Genomic DNA, 20,967 nt, shown 5'->3' on the forward strand with positions numbered 1-20,967 from the left:
TGTGGCAACAGTTTCGGGATGCCATTTCCTGTTTTAGCGTGATAATTCCCCATGCACAAAGCGAGGTCCTTACAGAAATGGTTTGTCGAGATCGGTGTGGAAGAACTTGACTGGCCTGCACAGAGCCCTGACCTCAACCCCATCGAACAACTTTGGGATGAATTGGAACACCGACTGCGAAACAGGCCTAATCACCCAACCTCACTAATGCTCTTGTGGCTGAATGGAAGCAATTCCACGCAGCAATGTTCCAACATATAGTGGAATGTCTTCCCAGAAGAGTGGAATCTGTTATAGCAGCAAAGAGGAGACAAACTCCATATAATCCATATGATTTTGGAATGAGATGTTTGACAAGCAGGTGTCCACATATTTTTGATAATGTAGTGTAGTTCCTCCACAGAATTACGTTTCAGTGGACACGCCGCTCTGCTGGGGTACGGATGTAAAAATCCCTCAAAATCTGCCATTGGCGCCTATACAAATTAGCCCCAAGGTTGCCTTGTTAAATCGGGTTCATTCTCTTAAATAAACACCATGACTGGTTTCTCATTAGCTGGGAATGTTGCTTGAAATGTTCGACACAACACACTTTGGTGATATTGTGATTTTGTAATAGACTGTCATAGACCCAATTAAAAAAGTAAACATTGGTCGTTGATTATGTAACTTTTTTTACATGGTGGGGTTGCAAAAAAAAAGTGAAATCAAAATGGGGCCGCGGACATGCAGATAGTTCATTAGCACGTCTGTCGGTTTTCCGTGCTGTAACATGGAAATATGTGGGAACCCTCAAGGCGTCCGCAGCCATAGGTTTGTTTTGCTCCGAGCAGAACTTGGCCCGGCGAAGTGAACGTCTGTGCTTGCATGCTACCTTATTATAATACCTTCGTTTGAAAAACTAGAGAAAAGCGGCAATATTGCGGTTTGTCCCTCTTGAAACACCGTAGCAACAAATACACTTCCTCAAAATTGTCAGAATTAATCAAAGTCGAGCTATTTTACACCTAACTAACTCAATTTAAAAAATGTGCATGAAAACCAGTCTTCTGTTGTTGAATGACAACAAACACTTCATTGAATAATCCCTACTGCTGACCAATCACCAATGAAGGGCATAGACTTTGGCTACTGAACTGTGACAAGCCTCAAGAGAAATTGTACAAACATATACGGAAGTTGAATTACACATTCAAAATACATATTTAGCAAATAACATAACCAAGCACATAGGTTTAAGAAAAGGAAATAGAAAATGAAAAAAATACATATTTATATATAGCTAGCATGCTAACCTTATTCAGCTAATGTTATCTGTTGTTGCTACACCTTATTCAAAAGATTAGCCAGCTGGCTATAGTTGGTTCTGGAGCTGGATTTGTCATAAGCAATTTGTGAAATGTTCACCAGATGGATAGGGGAAACCAGTATCTTTGACTTTGCCATCTATTGTTATAGCCAAAGTCCTGGCATATTTCATAAATTGCAGCTCTGAATCCGCCATAGATATAGAAAAATCAATATGGATAGCCTAATTATAGAACGATTTGGATTAGTGTCACGTTGTTCTACATTGTAATGGACACGGTGCCACCTTCGGTAGGCTGCTGGCAGGCTATTCAGCTGCTATAGCAGTGATAAGTCAGCCTGTGCTCATGTCATGGTTCTCACAGCTAGGGGAAGTCAAATCATAGGCTACAATGACTTTGCTCATGATGCACGCCGCAAATGATATGTAAAACCACCCAGTTTATAATATAGGACAAACACTTGTGATTTCTAGCTGCACCAATCAAAAGCAGTGAAGCGTGGTCACAACCATTCATCTTGGGGTGGTGGGGGGAGCGGAGTTCCAAAATGCAATACATGCAAGTTTACCATTTATAAAATGGTCATATACACTCAGTGTACAAAACATTAAGAACACCTTCCTAATATTGAGTTGCGCACCTGGTCAGTCTATGACATGGAAAGAAAAGGTGTTCTTAAAAAAATGTTTTCTACACTTAGTTTAGTGTATATAAACTCAGCAAAAAAAGAAACATCCTCTCACTGTCAACTGTGTTGATTTTCAGCAAACTTAACATGTGTAAATATTTGTATGAACATAACAAGATTCAACAACTGAGACGTAAACTGAACAAGTTCCACAGACAAAACCGTGACTTGTCAGTGAAGAGCACTTTTTGCCAGTCTGTCTGGTCCAGCGATGGTGAGTTTGTGCCCATAGGCGACATTGTTGCCGGTGATGTCTGGTGGGGACCTGCCTTACAATAGGCCTACTGGTGTAACTCGGGCAGTTTTTGTTGCCATCCTGTACCTGTCCCGCAGGTGTGATGTTCGGATGTACTGATCCTATGCAGGTGTTGTTACAAGTGGTTTGCCACTGCGAGGACGATCAGCTGTCCTCACTGTCTCCCTGTAGCCCTGGCCACATCTGCAGTCCTCATGCCTCCTTGCAACATGCCTAAGTCATGTTCATGCAGATGAGCAGGGACCCTGGGCATCTTTCTTTTGGTGTTTTTCAGAGTCAGTAGAAAGGCCTTAGTGTCCTAAGTTTTCATAACTGTAACCTTAATTGCCTACCGTCTGTAAGCTGTTAGTATCTTAACGACCGTTCCACGGGTGCATATTCATTAATTGTTTATACTTTATTGAACAAGCATGGGAAACAGTGTTTAAAAGTTTTACAATGAAGATATGTGAAGTTATTTGGATTTTTACGAATTATCTTTGAAAGACAGTGTCCTGAAAAAGTGACCTTTCTTTTTTTTTGCTGAATTTATATAATTTTTCGCTGATATGAAAGATAGCGTCAGGGCTTTTAACAAACTTCCTCGGCCAGAAAATACTATTGTCAATATGTGCTAACTAGCTAGCTGCCATCCTCACAAAGCGACAGGAACTCATATCTGAGTAAACGGCTAAATTGATCAAATTCCAAGCAGTTAAAAAATAAATAAAAGACAGGGCAAATAATAGAGCTAAATGAAGATGCACATATAATGCAGCCACAGGGCTCCCGAGTGGCGCAGCGGTCTAAGGCACTGCATCTCAGTGCAAGAGGCATCACTACAGTCCCTGGTTTGATTCCAGGCCGTATCGCATCCGGCCGTGATTTGGAATCCCATAGGGCGGTGCATAATTGGCCCAGCGTCGTCCGGGGTAGGCCGTCATTGTAAATGAGAATTTGTTCTTAATGGGTAGGCCGTCATTTTAAATAAGAATTTGTTCTTAACTGACTTGCCTAGTTAAATAAACTTTAAAAACAAAAATAGTTATCCTTAACTCGTGTAACACCTTACACGAGAAAATTGCGTGTTTGGCATGTGACTGAAAAGTTTCATCCAATGAACGCCTTCACAATCTGCCCCGGAAGTGTAAATTGTTGCACCGGAAGATATACTGTAAAAATGCGAATTCGTTTCGCACAGGAAAACATTTTCATTCCGTTTTGAGCTGTGAAGATGGCAAATAGGACGGTTAAAGATGCCAACAGTATACATGGAACAAATCCACAGTACTTGGTAGAGAAAATTATTCGTACTCGGATCTATGAATCAAAATACTGGAAAGAAGAATGCTTTGGACTGACGGGTGAGTTGTGGCCATAGAGAATGATAGAGGCCCTGTGTGGCCAAAATGACTTTTTAGCATGGGCCGCGCCATTGAGGGCTTCCACCATTTTAAAGTAGTCAAAGTAGTCAACCGGGTGGGGATTCCTATGGTTTTTAGCCTCAATGACACTGCCCATAGACGCAATAATAACACAGATATAAGATGAGTCCTCTAACAATCTCTATGGTCTTAACTAGCTAATGCTAGTTAGCTTGAAATACAAATACCACAAATGTAAACAGAAAGTGCGCTAGTTAGCATCTAGTCAATTTGACCCTGTTACATTTGATTTGTTACTCTCAATTGAGGTTTGTGCACATCAGAAGTAATAGCTAGCGAACTATGCCTGGTACATATTGATTATTTATTCTCACTGGTTTCTCTCTGATCAACAGCTGAGCTTGTCGTTGACAAAGCCATGGCGCTGAAGTTTGTCGGTGGAGTTTATGGCGGAAATATCAAACCTACACCGTTCCTGTGTCTCACTCTGAAGATGCTGCAGATCCAGCCAGAGAAAGACATCATTGTAGAATTTATCAAAAACGAGGATTTCAAGTAAGTTTTGGCTTTCGGGCAGGTTGTAGTATACGAAGCATTTCTGTATTTAGTGTTTAAAACTTCTCATTTATCACTATCTTCTAACTCCCAGCTTGACAAATGTGATTTAAAAAAAAATCGGAACCTAAATACCTTACACACCCATTGTGGCAACCTCACTGTGATGGTTTCCACACCATAGATATGTCCGCTTGCTTGGCGCCATGTACATGAGGTTGACTGGGACATCAGTGGATTGCTACAAATACCTGGAACCACTGTACAACGACTACAGAAAAATCAAGAGTCAGAACCGAAATGGGGGTGAGTGTTTACGTGTATCGTGGAGTGATTATACAATGAAAAATTGCCTACTTTTGAGGTAAATGGCACTTTCTCCTCTCACCCTCTGTTTCAGAGTTTGAGCTGCAACACGTCGATGAGTTTATTGATGAACTGCTACACTCTGAGAGAATGTGTGACATAATCCTTCCCAGGCTTCAGGTAAGTCTTCTACCCGTGTACGTGCTCACGTGCGTTGTTTCACTGACCTAGATCACTGATTTTGTGTGTGTGTGTGTGTGTTGACTACAGAAAAGGCAGGTTCTTGAGGAGGCGGAGCTGTTAGACACACGCATCAGTGCCCTGGAAGAAGACCTGGATGAGGTGGAGACCAGCGAAGAGGAAGATGAGGAAGAGGAGAAGGTAGTAGTCTTAACTTTATCCCCCTATCCACCAATAAACTGCATAAGCTAACTGTACATTTGCATAAACTTACACTAGTGTAAGAAGAATTCTGGGTGGAAGAATTCTGTTTCACTGTCCATTTCTGTCTCTGTCTGCCTGCCTGTTCAAATGTCTACAGACAGAGAGAGTTCAGACCCCAGAGCCCCACAGACGGAGTTACCGAGACAGCGATCGTCCTCGCCGCTCGCCCTCTCCACGCTACAGACGCAGCAGTCGTTCACCCAGACGGTAACTAACCAGCCATGCGTGTATCTCAGTTTATAGTAGGGATGTAATGAATGTTTAAGATATGAGTGTGTCGATCCGCGAGACCCCAAACCGATCCAATTCTAGCATGCGTCAGTCATAAAATTGATTCCAACGTTACAAATCACTTCCTTTAAAAAAAAAAGCTCATTTTCTTTCTACTTTCTGAAAATAACATATTTTGTGACAACTAATGTCATTTTTAGATTTCTTGGGTAATGTTAATAACTTCCATAACGGGGACCACAATCACTTTGTGAACCGCACTGCATGACCAAAAATGGAGAGAAGAGAAGCTCTGTAAAAACTTCCAAATGTTTTAATAACTTTTAGTTTTTTTAGACCGGGGAGAAATCCGAAGTTGTGCTTTTCACTGAGTGTACAAAACATTCGGAACACCTTCCTAATATTGAGTTGCATCCCCTTTTGACCTCAGAACAGTTTCAATTAGGTGAGGCATGGACTCTACAATATGTCAAACATTCCATGTTGATGAATTAGTAGGTGGTGATTTAAGATCAAAAGTGTGGGGGCAAACATGCATGCCTCCCCTGGTTCAGTTTAGGTGCCGACATACACCAATAGATGTCTTGAAAGCTTCCTAGTTCGTAGTCATTTCCTATAACATCTTCAAGACACTAAAGATTGTGCATCCTTTTTATTCCGTCTAGGAGGAGCAGATCACCTAAGAGACGAAGGTATGTAGCCATGTTTTCTGCTTGGATTCTTCTCTGCTGGATTTCATATTTTCCTTTGTTTGAATTCCAAACGGATGGTATTGAATATAATAACACAGAGCCTACTTGGAAGTGTTTTAAATTATACATGAACTGAGACTTAATTCACTAGGGTCCATGTTACTTGCAAACGGTGCCCTGTATGAATGCCGCGTGCATTGCTTGTCTCCCCTTTGCACAACAGCCCATCCCCCAGGCGAGAACGTCACCGCAGCAAAAGCCCCCGTCGCCACCGCTCCCGAGAGAGACGTCACCGCTCAAAGTCCCCAGGTATCATAGCGATGGCTACCATACCGTCCTGCAACGCACAAGATTTAAAAAGTCAAACCAGTGTTTATATTTGTGTCGTGTGACATATTTTCAGCTGTACTCATTAAACTTTAAGATGTTTGGAACAATCGTTCCCCCTGCCCAGTCTGACCTCGAGCTGTCTCTATTTTGTCCCAGGGCATCACAGAAGCCACAGGCATCGCAGTCACTCCAAAACCCCAGAGAGGTGAGTGATGAAAGAAGAGAAAGATCCTCACCACTATTCTAGGATCTCCAATATAAAATAATATTTAAAAAAGCTGCTCTGTGTTCATAGTGTAGTTGAACTGTCTGAATACCATCAAATGAGAGAGGGAGACATTTTAGTGAATATGTCACCAACGTTTGTCTTTCTTCATCTCTATTCAAGGAGTTCAAAAAAGAGCCACAAGAAGAGTCGAAGAGGAAACGTGTGATCCACTTTGTATTTTGTTCTCTTTGATAGTTCCCTTTTCTGACTTGGACATTAATGTGACCAAATTTGTACGGAATCCCTTGTATTTTGTTTTAGAAAGTAATTGCATTTTAAGATATTTTCAGACCATGTAGCAGAAAGAATCCATTTCAATTTTATTTCTAAAATCTGCAGCTCATATAGAACTGTCCACAACCCTATGTATCAGTGAATAAAGTTGCTTGGTGGTTTGAACATAAGACTGAGAATGTCATGTCTGCACAGTCTCCTTGTATGCATTTTCTGGCCAAGCAGGTTAGGGACCATGGTAACAATGGTTGTTAATCCCAATTATATTAGTTTTACCAAAACCATTATTGTAAAAACAATTGGTAATGTGATGCGTCTCACTACAGAAGTTGGGACATAGTTGCATATTATTATGGATGTCTGTCATCAATGCATATGACGATGTCCTCGTTTGGATGTGTGATTTGTTTGTGGTATGAGTTACACCCTGAAAGTGTTAGCCACATTTATACAATTAACTTATTTTATGTGCTTTTGACAGAACATTTGTCACAAATTGCTTAACAGTAACCCGGCTGCGACCAAAGACGATGGGCGGGACTCTGTTCCGTTTTTATCTATACGGGGACACAGGATTACACTCCCAAGACAGGAGATGATAATAGGACAGTTTCACAAGGTTAGTCACATGCTCCGTTATGTGGACCCACAATAAAAATGTCCCATTATTTAGCAAGAAATTCCCTTCTCTGATCTTCCTCAACAATTTTAGACTCTTTCTACCATATGTTAGAATTTGGTATTTCTGCTGCCTTCTTGTAATAATCAATTGATCCATTGTAATCCTTAATGGAGGAATACAGGTATGTAGCGTATTGGTTGTAGAGCAACTAACTTGGATGGTTCCTGTACGCTGGCGAGTAATTCCTCATAGATCTGATTGGCTAATTCCCTCTTGTCAATTCTTGATTTTGCGGAGATGCTTGCAAGCTCCAGTTTGACCTTAATTGACGTCTCTGGGTAGAGTAAGACCACATCCATATAGAGATTGATGGCTTTGTTGATCAAGCTCTGCCTCAGACTGTCACCCTTAGACCATCTACCTCCTGAATTGATTTTCTGTTTGTAGGACTTTGCAAGCCGCATTTTTCAGGTAACGCACATTTGGATGTCTTTCCAGAGCCTTGTGTGCAAGGTCCATCTCATCATCATGTGAAAAATATTGCCTGTAAAAGCAAAGTAAGGGTCTAATACCATTATAGCAGCTGACAGGCTTCTTTAAAATTTGTTTCGCTAGCCATTGTGCTTCCTCTCTTCTCACTTGGCCACTCCTGCCAAGTCTTAACAGGTAAACACTTGCTACATACAAGTTGTCTGGATTGTGTTCCTTGGCAAGTCTCAAGTTCTCTAGATACTCAGACTCCTGTCTTTTAGAAAAGATAACTGAGTCTAGGGCCAAGACGTGGCTCGATTGCCACTCCTTTCTTCCAGGCTCCATCCTAATAGCCATTTGGAAGTACTCTATCGCTTTCTGTCTTTTGTCCTGGCCACACTTCATAAGGGTCCAGGCTTTTTCAGCACATACCTCAGGGTGCAGTTCTCCCTGGGACGGTGAGAGGTAATCCCGTAGCAGTGCCTCGACCTTTGTCACATACCCCTGGCTCTCTGCCAGGTTTATCCAGGTGATAGTGAACTCAGGCTAGGTTTCCATAGTGGACCAGCAGCCAAGGACCCATTGTGTCTAAAGGACTGTTTTGGTGAAAGGCCTCCTCTGCCTTATTACTGAGGCACTGCAGGGCCATGTTAGTGTAGCCCAGGGTGTGGTGTGCATGAGCCCACAAGTTCTGACCCAGCCACGGATAGCTCTCGTCGCTGCCAATGTCCTTCAGGTGATCTCTGATACTGAGCAGCTTGCACCTGCTGACCTCCAGCAAGGTGAAGTGACACTCCAGCTTCTCCAGTTTAGTCCTCGGGGCTGTCTGAGTAGGGCTGGTTAAAACAAGGGTTTGAACAGGGCAATCCCATGGCAACGTAATTACATTGAGACTCGGGATGTTTCACTTTAAAGTGTATACCAAACAAATACCATTGATTTCAAAATGTGACAACTCATACAACTATGAACAAGGACGACTTTGAAAAAGTTCCACCTGAAAACTTTACAAAAACACATTTACAGGAAGAAATGTGCAGATAATGTTTGGCAACAGAATTCATCTGAGGGAGATTTTACTGTAATTTTACAAAAAAGTGCATCAGCATAGTTTTTCCAGTAAATGTTTATTTTATTGTTCAAAGTAGACATTGTGCATAGAGTTGTATGGTTTGTTAAACTATAAAAATCATTGGTTTTTGTTTGGCATACATTTCAAAGTGAAAATTGTAGTTGCAGCGTAATTCCTTTTCATGGAAATGAACAACATTAAACTGTAAACATTTTAGCAGAGACTCTTATCCAGAGTGACTTACAGTAGTGAGTGCATACATTTTTGTACTTTTTCATACTGGTCCCCTGTGCGAATCAAACTCACAACGCTGGCGAACTTGCAAGCGCCATGCTCTACCAACTGAGCCACACTTTTAAGCATCGAGAGTTAATGTGACACAAGTCCATCTACATTTAGTTATTTTACATTGAAAACGATTGGATCTGCTGTTTTGTGGTAGATGTTTTATTTACAGAGTACTTACGTCATAGTTGGGCAGTCGAGTAATTATTGTGGATGTCCCTGAGTTTCCTGGACAAGTGAGTGTCAGTGAACAGTTATTCTGCCCTGGAATTGCGTTCCCATGCAAAACTAGACAGATCGCTAATACCTGAGTCTTCAATAAAACTCCCAATGCGTGACTTTTCTTTAGAGAATATATTGAAAACGTTTATGTTGTTGAACTGCAAAAATACAGAAAATAATATACTTTAGTATTCAAATCACATGGACATATTGTAGCTGAACATCATACATTTCAAGTCGAAGTTCCCATGTCTGGCATGACGCCAAACCAGATAGACAATTACCATATGAGTAGCAACTAGCCAACTCCTTTCATTACTCTATTAATGTGCAAACACCTCTGTACAATAACAAAGCATATTACACTAGAAACAGTAACAATAGTATGTTTTACAATTCCCATACATGACGCACGAGCAAACTAATACACCTGACGGCAAACATGAAAGGCAAGTCAATTTGCGTTAGTAAATGTAACCAACTAACATCGATAAGAAAGCAATTATATCAATAACAATGCTGGCATCACTAGCAATGTGATTGAATTGAACTTACAAACAAATATTGTCCGAGGCTGAAGCGTGACGTTGTTTTCAGCTGTTGTCTGCGTGCATGACTACTCTACTTCCCGTTTCCGTGCATTCCATCTAAGTACCAGAAAGCTCCACTAGGGGGCGATTGGAACACAATGAAAGTCCATTTAAACCACCATAATAAAATAATCTGTTACCTTTCTCGATACATTGCAGTCACTGGGAAAATATGAGTGTCACAGGCAATGTTCCTTCCAAACTGCGCACGTGCGCGGGCGCGCAGCTCACCCGGGACTGCAGCCAGAGGAAATATCAGCCAGCACTGAGAAGCATGAGATTGAACTTCACTCAACTTTCTAGTTTTCCCCTTTAGTTAACACTATCAACTTTTCCCTTGAAAAGCAAATCAGGTAAAGAGTTTTTTTCCCGTGTTAAAGGGGTGGTGTTGTATTTTGAGACAGGTTTGAATAAATTAAGTAGCCAATAAGCAGCAGGTAGCATAATTTGTCTGAATCGCTGCAATAATGTTATGGGAATAATAATGCACTTTATTTTGTAAAGTGGTTTCTTGCATCAAACAACACATTTTCAGTCACCTCCTTGTCTGAAGGACAAGTGGATAAGACCTGCATGTTATTTTCCAAAAGTCTCATGGAATGTAGGCCTACATGGAACACCACACATTGCCTGCTACTGTAGCCTGAATGATAGAACAGCTATTTCCATGTTAAAAGGTTATGGGGTGCATTTTATCCATTGTTTTTGATGGTAGGCCACTCTTATAGGCCTACATTATGATCAAATAGCCACAGTAGCCTACTTGGACACTGATATAAGGGTAACCTAAAGCGAGTACAGCCTCAGTGTTCACTGTAAACGCTCACCAAAAGTTGCAAATCATTTTCACAACTTTCAAATTTACGCGTTCAGCATACCTGAAATTTGCTCAGTGTCGGAAATAATTAGAGGGAACATTGGTCACAGGGATGACGTTTTTCTCAATACATTGCAGTCAATGGGAAAAGATGAGTGTCACAGGGTCAATGTTTTTTTTTTTGTTTCTCTCATGTCTGTCTCCCACTCTACCTCCTCTTTTTACTCTCTCGTTCTCTTCTCTCTCTCCCCCTTCTTCCCCTTTCTTTCACCTCCTCCCCCTCTTTCCACTCTCCCCATTCTCTCTCTCTCCTTCTTTCCCCTCCATTCTCTCTAATCTATCCTTCTTCCCCCCTCCACCTACTCTCATCCCCCTCTTCCTCCTCTCTCTCCATCGTCCCTCCTTCACCCTCTTCCCTTCCCTCACTCCCCCCCTACCCCTCCATACTTCTTTCCCTGCCCACTCCACTTCTCATCTCTCGCTCCCTCTCCTTCCTCTCTCCCACCTCTGTTTGTCTGTTGACTTCTTCCTTCCCTCCCTCTCTCCCTCCCCCTCCTCTCATCTCTCTCCGCTCTCTCCCTCATCCCTCCTTCACCCTCCCCTCTGTCCAACTCTCTCAGTCTTTCCCTCCCCTCTCCATTCTCTCTCCCTCCATTCCATGCCTCCCCCATCTCTCTCTCTCTCTCTCCCTCCTCCCCATCTTCTCTCTACCTCCTCTCTCCCACAGACAGGCTCTTAGTTTCTAGAACTGCAAGACCATAGTGTCCAGTGGAGGCCAAAAGGGCTTTTGGGTCGAGTCAAGGGTGTTAATACTTATGTCAATGAGATATTTCTGTATTTCATTTCCAATACATTTGCAACATTTTCTAAAAACATGTTTTCACTTTGTCATTATGGGGTATTGTGTGTAGATGGGTGAGATAAAAATGTGTTTAATCCATTTTGAATTCAGGCTGTAACACAACACAATGTGGAATAAGTCAAGGTGTATGGTGTCTGGTGTCTATAATACTGTATGTAATAAGCTCACATAGTTGCTGTCACAAACTCCAAACTCCACACAGTTGTCACTGAATAGTTGGATATTCATTTCCCACTGAGCAAATCCTTTCTGTACTTAGAGTTAATATAAATACATTTTCATCAGGGTTTTACATTGGAATACTTTTTATTTATTGACATTTGTCAATAAAACTCATAAATGCAACTGTTTATGTTAATGTTTTGTATTCTACGTGTAGCCCTTGTTATCCTGAAAAGAAAATTGTAAAACACTTCGTTGTGGGGTGAAAAATAAGGGCTGGACATGCAGATATAGTGGGGCAAAAAAGTATTTAGTCAGCCACCAATTGTGCAAGTTCACCCACTTAAAAAGATGAGAGAGGCCTGTAATTTCCATCATAGGTACACTATGACAGACAAAATTAGGGAAAAAAATCCAGAAAATCACATTGTAGGATTTTTAATGAATTTATTTGCAAATTATGGTGGAAAAATAAGTATTTGGTCACCTACAAACAAGCAAGATTTCTGGCTCTCACAGACCTGTAACTTCTTCTTTAAGAGGCTCCTCTATCCTCCACTCGTTACCTGTATTAATGGCACCTGTTTGAACTTGTTATCAGTATAAAATACACCTGTCCACAACCTCAAACAGTCACACTCCAAACTCCACTATGGCCAAGACCAAAGAGCTGTGAAAGGACACCAGAAACAAAATTGTAGACCTGCATCAGGCTGGGAAGACTGAATCTGCAATAGGTAAGCAGCTTGGTTTGAAGAAATCAACTGTGGGAGCAATTATTAGGAAATGGAAGACATACAAGACCACTGATAATCTCCCTCGATCTGGGGCTCCACGCAAGATCTCACCCCGTGGGGTCAAGATGATCACAAGAACGATGAGCAAAAATCCCAGAACCACACGGGGGGACCTAGTGAATGACCTGCAGAGAGCTGGGCCCAAAGTAACAAAGCCTACCATCAGTAACACACTACGCCACCAGGGACACAAATCCTGCAGTGCCAGACGTGTCCCCCTGCTTAAGCCAGTACATGTCCAGAGGCCCTTCTGAAGTTTGCTAGAGAGCATTTGGATGATCCAGAAGAAGATTGGGAGAATGTTTAAAGTTCAATCGTACCTGAATAAATTATACTGCTATCTTTAGGACATCAGGCACCATCAGTTTGCTCTATCAGTGTTGCTGTGGACAGGTTAATTAGTAATTAGGGAGGTGTATTCATTGTTCAGCAATTAATAATTAAAAGTGGCTGCATGGTTCTGCAGATTTGCATCTTGTTCAGCATTCTTCTGTCACATTTTGTCCAAAAGAAAATTCTTACCAAGCATTGACCCACACAAGGCATAGGTGTTCATTTTAAAATCGAAAACGTACTTATTTTAGAAGATAATAGCTTTAGCTAGCGAAGTGTAGACATATGTGCTCATTCTAAAATCGAAAACTTACTTGACAGTGCTTTTCCCGCCTACCCTCTTGGAGCTGTAGCTGTGACTCTTCAGTTATTCATTCAAATAAAAATCCTGTTTGGAGCAATGACATCCCCGTGTCACTTTTGAATGATCAATGTAGCCTTTTCTGAAATATAAACTGCTGTCTTTTTTAAAAAGAGTAAACTCACTGGCCCATATGACATACAGTAATTGCCCTCTTTTAACATTCACCTTTGAACTCTGAAATCAAGTATGTGGCTGGACAAAATATAAAATGTAATCATTCTTACGTGTACTGTTTGGGCGTCAATTAGGGTGTTGTCAGATACTGTACAGGTGGATATTTTGCAACATGTTGATGAAAGGTTGATTGTTTCATGATCCGGTCTGTTGTTTTTTTGTTTTTTTTTAAACCTTTATTTAACTAGGCAAGTCAGTTAAGAACAAATTCTTATTTACAATGACGGCCTACCAAAAGGCCTCCTACACATCACGACAAGAGACACCACAACACGACATGGCTTGTTTCAGGATGCAATACTTTATCTTTATGACTTCTATGAAAGGGAAACTTGAAAATAGAACACATCTCGTGACCAGACCAAAACTGACTCCACATGAAAAAGGAATTAGATGTCAATAGATCTTCTCTTGGCCTACTCCTTTCATCTTCAATGACGTGAAAGAAGTCATACTACCATATAAAGTAGATGAGATCTGTTTTAGATCCTCAGCTTCCTGAAGTAAATGATGCTCTCTATCAATAGTAGAGGTAAATTATTCTTCAATTCAATTACAACCCAGTGAACATAAAACAGGAGTGCAAAGCAACTTCTATTTTATAAGACCTTATTGTGTAACTAATCTATTTCTTATTCTTTGGCGCTCCCTGCTGACCATAACATTGTTTAACATAGCTTGCATTTTTTCTGTGTAGTACCACATTCTGACCAGTTTGAAGAGCTGTTTGTGGAATCCTGAGTAGAGGCAGGAAAGATGTATGCTACCTTTCATATATACATTCACTGATGCTACCAAAGCACTTAGCTTGCCTGGCTAGCCAGACTCCTTGCTCCGGCCAAACGCTACGCCACGTGAATGACTAGCCTCACAAAGCCACCTGATCCTGCGAGCTTACATAAAATGCAGTGCAGCGTTTTAATGCAGGGGAGAACAACTACCCCCTCTCATTGAAGCCACAAAGTTCAAGGCCGACCGACTTCATGGTACCAATAATTACTTCTATTACACCAGATGTAAGTCCTTGAACCGATTATTTACAAAAATCAAACACAGGGCCTCCCGGGTGGTGCAGTGGTCTAGTGCCACCAGAGACTCTGGGTTTGAGCTGCTTTGTCGCAGCTGGCCGCGACCGGGAGGTCCATGGGGCGACGCACAATTGGCTTAGCGTCGTCTGGGTTAGGGAGGGTTTGGCCGGTAGGGATATCCTTGTCTCACTAGCGACTCCTGTGGCGGGCCGGGCACAGTGCACACTAACTCCTTTGGTAGGATAGTCTTGACTGGATCCAGTTTATTCTCCAATGATTGCACGTTGGTCAATTGGACGGATGGTAGAGGCGGGTTAACAACTTGCAGGTTAATTCTCACAAGGCATCTAGACCTGCATCCCCTGTATCTGCGTCTTCTCTTCACAGGAATTTGGGCCTGGTCGGGTATCTGGAGTAAATCATCCGCGTCCGACTCGTTAAATACATTTTTTTTTTGGGGGGTGCAGTTCAAGATGAGTAATCGCTGTTTGATATCCAGAAGCTCTTTACAGTCATAAGAGTCAGAAATGACAGAAATATTATGTACAAAATAAGTTACAAATAACTTGAAAAAACACATTAAATATTACTATTATACATTTTATGCATACAAATTATACCCATACACCTGATGACCATGTCAGCGTGCATGCGCCCGGCCCGCCACAGGAGTCACTACAGCGCGATGGGACAAAGACTTCCCTGCCGGGCCAAACCCTCCCCTAACGGACGACGCTGGGCCAATTGTGCGTCGCCTTATGGGTCTCCCGGTCATTACCGGCACGGGTATCGAACTAGCATCTGTAGTACTGCGGTGTGGTGCAGTGTCTTAGACCTCTGCGCCACTCAAGAGGCTCCATCCACAAAGTTTTTAATGCTTATCAATTGCCTTGCACAAAGTATCAAAATACTAAAGTACTACTTAAACAGGACTCTTAAAGAATTTAATTGAAATGTTAATTAAATTTTTTTGATCACAGAAACAATGAGAAAATGTGTAAAAAGAAATAAATAATGAAATGTTATATAAAGCAGCCCGTGTAATCATCTGCCAGAGAGTAGCCCCAATCGGCCCGAGACCCAAGTAATACATTTGGGCCAGATAAGTCACACCGGAATCGCCCCGCGCTCAATCCCTGCATCCTAGCCGAGATGGAACAAGAGGAGTGAGAGATACACTACCGTTCAAAAGATTGGGGTCACTTAGAAATGTCCTTGTTTTTGAAAGAAAATAAAATGTTTTTGTCCATTAAAATAACATAAAATGTATCAGAAATACAGTGTAGACATTGCTAAGGTCCTTGTGTAATGTGATATTGTACCCTAGCCTAATTGTCCTTTGTATATTATTTATATACACTTGTGTTCCCACATGTACTTCCAGTATTGATTTGTTGTTAAAAAAAAAACTCTGCCCTCACGCACGCTGGTTTGGTGCTTGTTCATTGGGCAACAATGTTACCAAAAATAATACAGCAATTACAATATACAATCTACTATTTTAACAATGTACCTGATAGAAACAGCACAAAATTGCACGGCTCACCATCTAACTCTGCACTCCTGGTTTAGTGCTTGTTCACTGGATGGGTGTGGATGATTGATTGTCCACAACGCAAGAAGAGTACTGTTACACTCACACTCCAGTACAGTAGGAAGCGGTGTAAGCATCCCACGATTGCGATACGCCAATACACATTTGAGGACGAAGAAGAAAGAATATTTAATGAACCTCACGTCACTAAAGCTCGCAGGATCAGGGTGCTTTGCGAGACTAGCGGCCGATAGAGCAGCGGAAGAATTTAGTGTGAGAGTCGTCAGTCTAGCAGTTGGCAGCCGATAGCCAGCTTCCATTTACAGAAAAGCAACTCCAGCGATTGTCCTGCAAGCTACGGCCGGCGTAAGTGTTGAGTTATTACTTGCTAGCTAGATAGCTACTACAATTTAACTTGAGTTGTTATGCAAATAGACACATATCAGACAAACAGTCTGCAACGACTGCTCTTGTTACCGTTAGCTAGCCAGCTAACGTTAGCTGCATTGGTTTGTTAAAACCTCATTACCGTTCTCCTGGCAGCAGGATATTGTTCTGGCAGGATGATCGCGGATATTTATTCAAAATAAGAGTCCCCATACAAAGACATGCTAAACTTTGGCAATATCGTTTTTTTCCACTCTAGTGCAATACAACTGTTTTCACAGCGTTGCAACAAAAGAGGCAATCAGAAGTTGAAACAATAACAAAGCCTAGTCCCTACAGTTTTTTACTGAAACAGGGAAGGGATGGGTATGGAGAAGTGTTCCACTCTCAACTTAATTGACCGAGCTATGGATGCAAGGACGGACCATCCATGTTATCAAAAGGATCGTTTTAAAGCTAAATTATTGGAACATATGGGCAACTTTTATTTTTTATATTGTATTATTTATACCAGATTTCTGTAGAAAGTGTACACCAGTACTAGTATGTTGAAAGTTATTTTGTAAGGCTACATGTTGCCTAGTTAAATAAAAGTCATGTAAATAAATACACTTTTAATAAAATACAAATATATATGTAATTGGAACTACTCCAGTCTACAAAACTTTAATTGGTCTATTGTGTTGGGCAAAGGGTTTAATAGAGTGTGCTGGTGACTCCTTGTTCCCCCTCACTCCATTCACTGCAATGCAATACGCTGCATATGAACTACATATCGGCTTATAGAGAACAAAACGACTCTGCCGATGTAAAAGTAGGGTTGGGATTACTCGGTAGGGTCTGTAGATATGGTGTTATTTCTTGGGGGACTGAGATTTACATACCCAGCAGCTCTTTCAAATTCACCCATTCCAGTGGTCCAATGAAATAACTGTAGGCCTATAAATTACATATTGGCTTACATAAAAATAAGTCCTGTCTAAAAGTGGGGTTGGGAGTACTCTAGGATCTGTAGAAACTATATATAGTGTTATTTCATGGGGCACTGAATAATACGTAGTGTTGCTGACCTTGTATGCCACCCATTACATTGGCCACAATGCAAGTCACTGTATATGCATTACATATTGGGTTAAAGATATATATTTTTTTGTTACAAATTATTTGTGCCAATGTAAAAGTGGAGATGGATGTGTTTTAGTTGTCGCTGGTTGGCCATCAGGTGAGGTTTTAGGCTGGGGTCCCTGGAGATCTGTCCGACCTTGTCCCCACCACCATTATTAACCTTTCTGGCGCAGGCGTTCCGCTAGCGACCCAACTCGACAACATCCTGTGAAATTGCAGAGCGCCAAATTCAAAATACAGAAATAGTCATAATAAACATTCATAAAAAAATGCAAGTGTTATACATTGGCTTAAAGATTAATTTCTTGTTAATCCAGCCACTTTGTCAGATTTAAAAAAGGCTTTACGGTGAAAGCATACCATGCTGAGGACAGCACCCCGCATACAAAAGCATGAAAAACATTTTCCAACCAAACAGTCAGAAATGGCGATAAAATAAATCGCTTACCTTTGAAGATCTTCATCTTTTTGCAATCCCAAAGGTCTGTTACACAATGAATGGTCGTTTTGTTTGATAAAGTTCTTCTTTATATTCCAAAAATGTCTGTTTATTTGGCGCGTTTGATTCTGAAATACACCGGTTCCAACTCGCCCAACATGCCTACAAAGGATCTAATAATATACCTGTAAACTTGGTCCAAACATTTCAAACAACGTTTCTAATCCAACCGCAGGTACCCTAAAATGTAAATAATCGATACAATTTAAGACGGAATAAACTGTTTCCAATGCCGGAGAAAAACAACACGGCGCGCGCTCTCATTCACGCTCACCAAAAGACTAGAGTCCACCTGAGAAAGAACTTAGAAAGAATACGACAACTTTTTCATTTTTCAAAAATAATAACATTGAACAATTTCTAAAGAATGTTGACATCTAGTGGAAGCCATTGTCTTGGAAATTGTTTGTCATGTTTTGACGCAACTAGTAATGGTAATTAAGGATTTACCCGAGTCCACTTCAACAGAGCAGCACAGAGAAGTTCTCTAAATGCCTTTCCTGCGTTATAAGGTTGTTGCCAGGAGCTAATAGACAATGTCCGGGATAAGGCTTTGTGGGGTACAGCATTGAAGCTCTAGCTCCAGGAGTGGAAGCCAAAAGCCAGGCCAGCATGACCTGTGCGACCCTTGCGATTTGGCATCGGCACAATGCCATCCACTAAGGCACCAAGGTGGGAACCACCAGCACAAACTGAAAGAAAAGGACGCACATTATATTTAGAGATGAATGCTAAGTTTTTGTGACACTAATTATTTTATGCAAATGAAACCACTTCTCACCTCATTATTTGAGATCTGTCTCTCCATCCCCTGGTGCATGTTTTGGTTTTTGCCCTAGCACTATACAGCTGATTCAAATAATCAATGCTCGATGATGTTGGTTATTTGAATCATAAATTCCTTCTTGCATTCTTCAACACTGATTAAAATGTAATATATTTTCAATGAGTTGGCCATCTTGCAATATTTTGAAATACAGGCTTTTATTTGAAAGGTTTCCTCATTACCATAGGAAAGTGACATCTTCTTTAGTTTTGCTAGCAAAGAAATTGTTAAGACCTCCTAGCTAGCCAAATACAGTATTTATGGGTGTGATGAACCTGTGGTGGTGTTTAAAAAAACAAAAAAACTATTATAATAAATATTTCCTTTTTTTTTTATATCCTTCATTAGTTCATTTGAATTATCTTGGTGTGTTGGCTAGTAGTATAACAAATTAGTAGCTATGTTATGTTTATTAACATTAATGGGATATTTATTTTGCACAATCAAACATTTGTTGTTATGCTACCGTTCGCTAACTGTGCACATAAACTAGCTAGCTACCGCATTCTTCAACTTCTGCTCTCTCTGCTTTCAAGATGACGAGGTGATTGCAGCTAATTGGTCACTGAAACTGGTCATCAGCTTGGACTGGATGCTGTGTAGGCATATGCGTTATTGTTGTAACGTGCTCAGCAGTAGGAGGTGGCGAGGGTTTGCAGTCTAGTGCCACAGTCAGGTATGGACACCTGGACACCGAATCCTCGAGCAAAACCGTTCATCCCTCGCCAGCAACGGAGCCTCTATCTCACCTGGAAGTACAAATTAACTAACAAGCGAGCTCTCCGCCGAGGCTGCCAGGTGAACCCAGATACATGTTGTTTTGCCAGTTCAGCTACCATTCACTGTCACTTTTGGTTACCCTACATTTTGAGGTATTTTTGAGAAATCAACTTGACTTTTTCCTCTGTGCAGGCTGGAGCGGTTCTATTTCTGCTGGTCACAGTCATTGTAAATATCAAATTAATCTTAGACACAAGAAGAGTAGCCAATGAGGAAGAGGCAGTGCAGGAGTATGGTGAGTTCTTGTCAATTCTTCCATTTGTTTCACACTTTTCCATTTTCGATGTCAAAAGCTGTTTCTCACTTACTATAGCCTAACAAAGTTGTTGATCAATGGAATTCGTACTGCTGAGCAATGTTACGTCAACTTATGAAGCAACTTTCCACAATTCAAAATGGCTGAACTTTCCCATGCTCGTTTAAAGACGACGCCCTGCCCAACATGGAGACCCCGCGGAAGACGGCAAGCGGTAGGAAGGTCCTGGACATTGAGGTGTACTCCAGCCGCTCCAAAGTCTATGTGGCAGTGGACGGCACCACTGTGAGTACTTGTAGGCATTTCACTATAAGCCTACCCTTTTCACACTACTGAGCCAAACCCAGCTGAACTCCACTGGCCAAGGTACGTATCCTCCGTAGTTTCTGGAAAAGACAATGAATTTGAATGAAGAAAGGTCTGAGCCAGTGCAATCTGGCTCTAGTGTGAATCTGGCTTTTTGTTGATGTGTGTCCTATAAACTGGGTTTCATAGTGTGATTTATGATGTAACTATTGATATTGAAAGGTGCTTGTGTTGTCTGTGTGTCCCTCTCCAGGTGTTGGAGGATGAAATGCGGGAGCAGGGCCGAGGCATTCACGTGATAGTCCTCAACCAGGCTACAGTGAGTAAGCGTTTTTGACTCTTCACCTAGAGACACACCGAAACTGATGTTTTTTTCCCTCTGGACTTGTGAGCAGTGTTTCAACTTAGCCTTTTGTTTTTCAAGCATTCATGAACATGTCGACGACATAGTGAGATGAAACTACTAGTCTTGATAGTAGGCAATTCCATGGTAAGAGTGATACTGAGACTCAGGTTTTTCACTTTAAAATGTCAAACAAAAACCAATCACTGCAAAGTGAAACAAACCACACAACTGTATGCACAAGGTCTACTTTGAACAATTCCCACGTTTTGCTGAAACACGTTTACTTGAGGAACAGTTAAGAAACAAAGTTTGTTACGGGAATGGTTTTGGCTGTTTGTGCCGTCATTCAGTTACCAAACTTTTCATTTGCACTGATCTCCAAGTAAATGTGTTTTTGTCAGATGTTCAGTGGAAATGGTTAAAAGTAGGGC

General features: G+C 41.3%; 2 protein-coding genes and 1 pseudogene across 2 annotated transcripts in view; 2 read left to right on the forward strand and 1 right to left on the reverse strand.

Annotated features, from left to right (window-relative positions):
* Window positions 1–3,377: 3,377 nt before the first annotated feature.
* Window positions 3,378–6,840, forward strand: LOC139407697 (pre-mRNA-splicing factor 38A-like). The gene is made up of 10 exons (XM_071151545.1): window positions 3,378–3,597; window positions 4,014–4,173; window positions 4,358–4,479; window positions 4,574–4,659; window positions 4,750–4,860; window positions 5,021–5,130; window positions 5,820–5,846; window positions 6,070–6,155; window positions 6,333–6,381; window positions 6,565–6,840. Exons 1-10 carry the CDS (start codon window positions 3,468–3,470, stop codon window positions 6,608–6,610), a joined length of 927 nt encoding a protein of 308 aa, XP_071007646.1. The 5' UTR covers window positions 3,378–3,467; the 3' UTR covers window positions 6,611–6,840.
* Window positions 6,841–7,397: 557 nt separating this feature from the next.
* Window positions 7,398–9,314, reverse strand: LOC139407983 (interferon-induced protein with tetratricopeptide repeats 2-like; annotated as a pseudogene).
* Window positions 9,315–16,186: 6,872 nt separating this feature from the next.
* Window positions 16,187–20,967, forward strand: part of LOC139406817 (protein O-linked mannose N-acetylglucosaminyltransferase 1 (beta 1,2-)) — a 32,545-nt gene continuing 27,764 nt past the window's right edge. The window contains exons 1-5 of the mRNA XM_071149872.1: window positions 16,187–16,377; window positions 19,385–19,646; window positions 19,761–19,863; window positions 20,054–20,169; window positions 20,444–20,509. Coding sequence (XP_071005973.1) covers window positions 19,527–19,646; window positions 19,761–19,863; window positions 20,054–20,169; window positions 20,444–20,509 — 405 coding nt within the window. The 5' untranslated portion in view covers window positions 16,187–16,377; window positions 19,385–19,526. The remainder of the gene's footprint in view (window positions 16,378–19,384; window positions 19,647–19,760; window positions 19,864–20,053; window positions 20,170–20,443; window positions 20,510–20,967) is intronic.

Source organism: Oncorhynchus clarkii, chromosome 4 (genome assembly GCF_045791955.1).
Source record: "Oncorhynchus clarkii lewisi isolate Uvic-CL-2024 chromosome 4, UVic_Ocla_1.0, whole genome shotgun sequence".
Taxonomy (NCBI): Eukaryota; Metazoa; Chordata; class Actinopteri; order Salmoniformes; family Salmonidae; genus Oncorhynchus; species Oncorhynchus clarkii.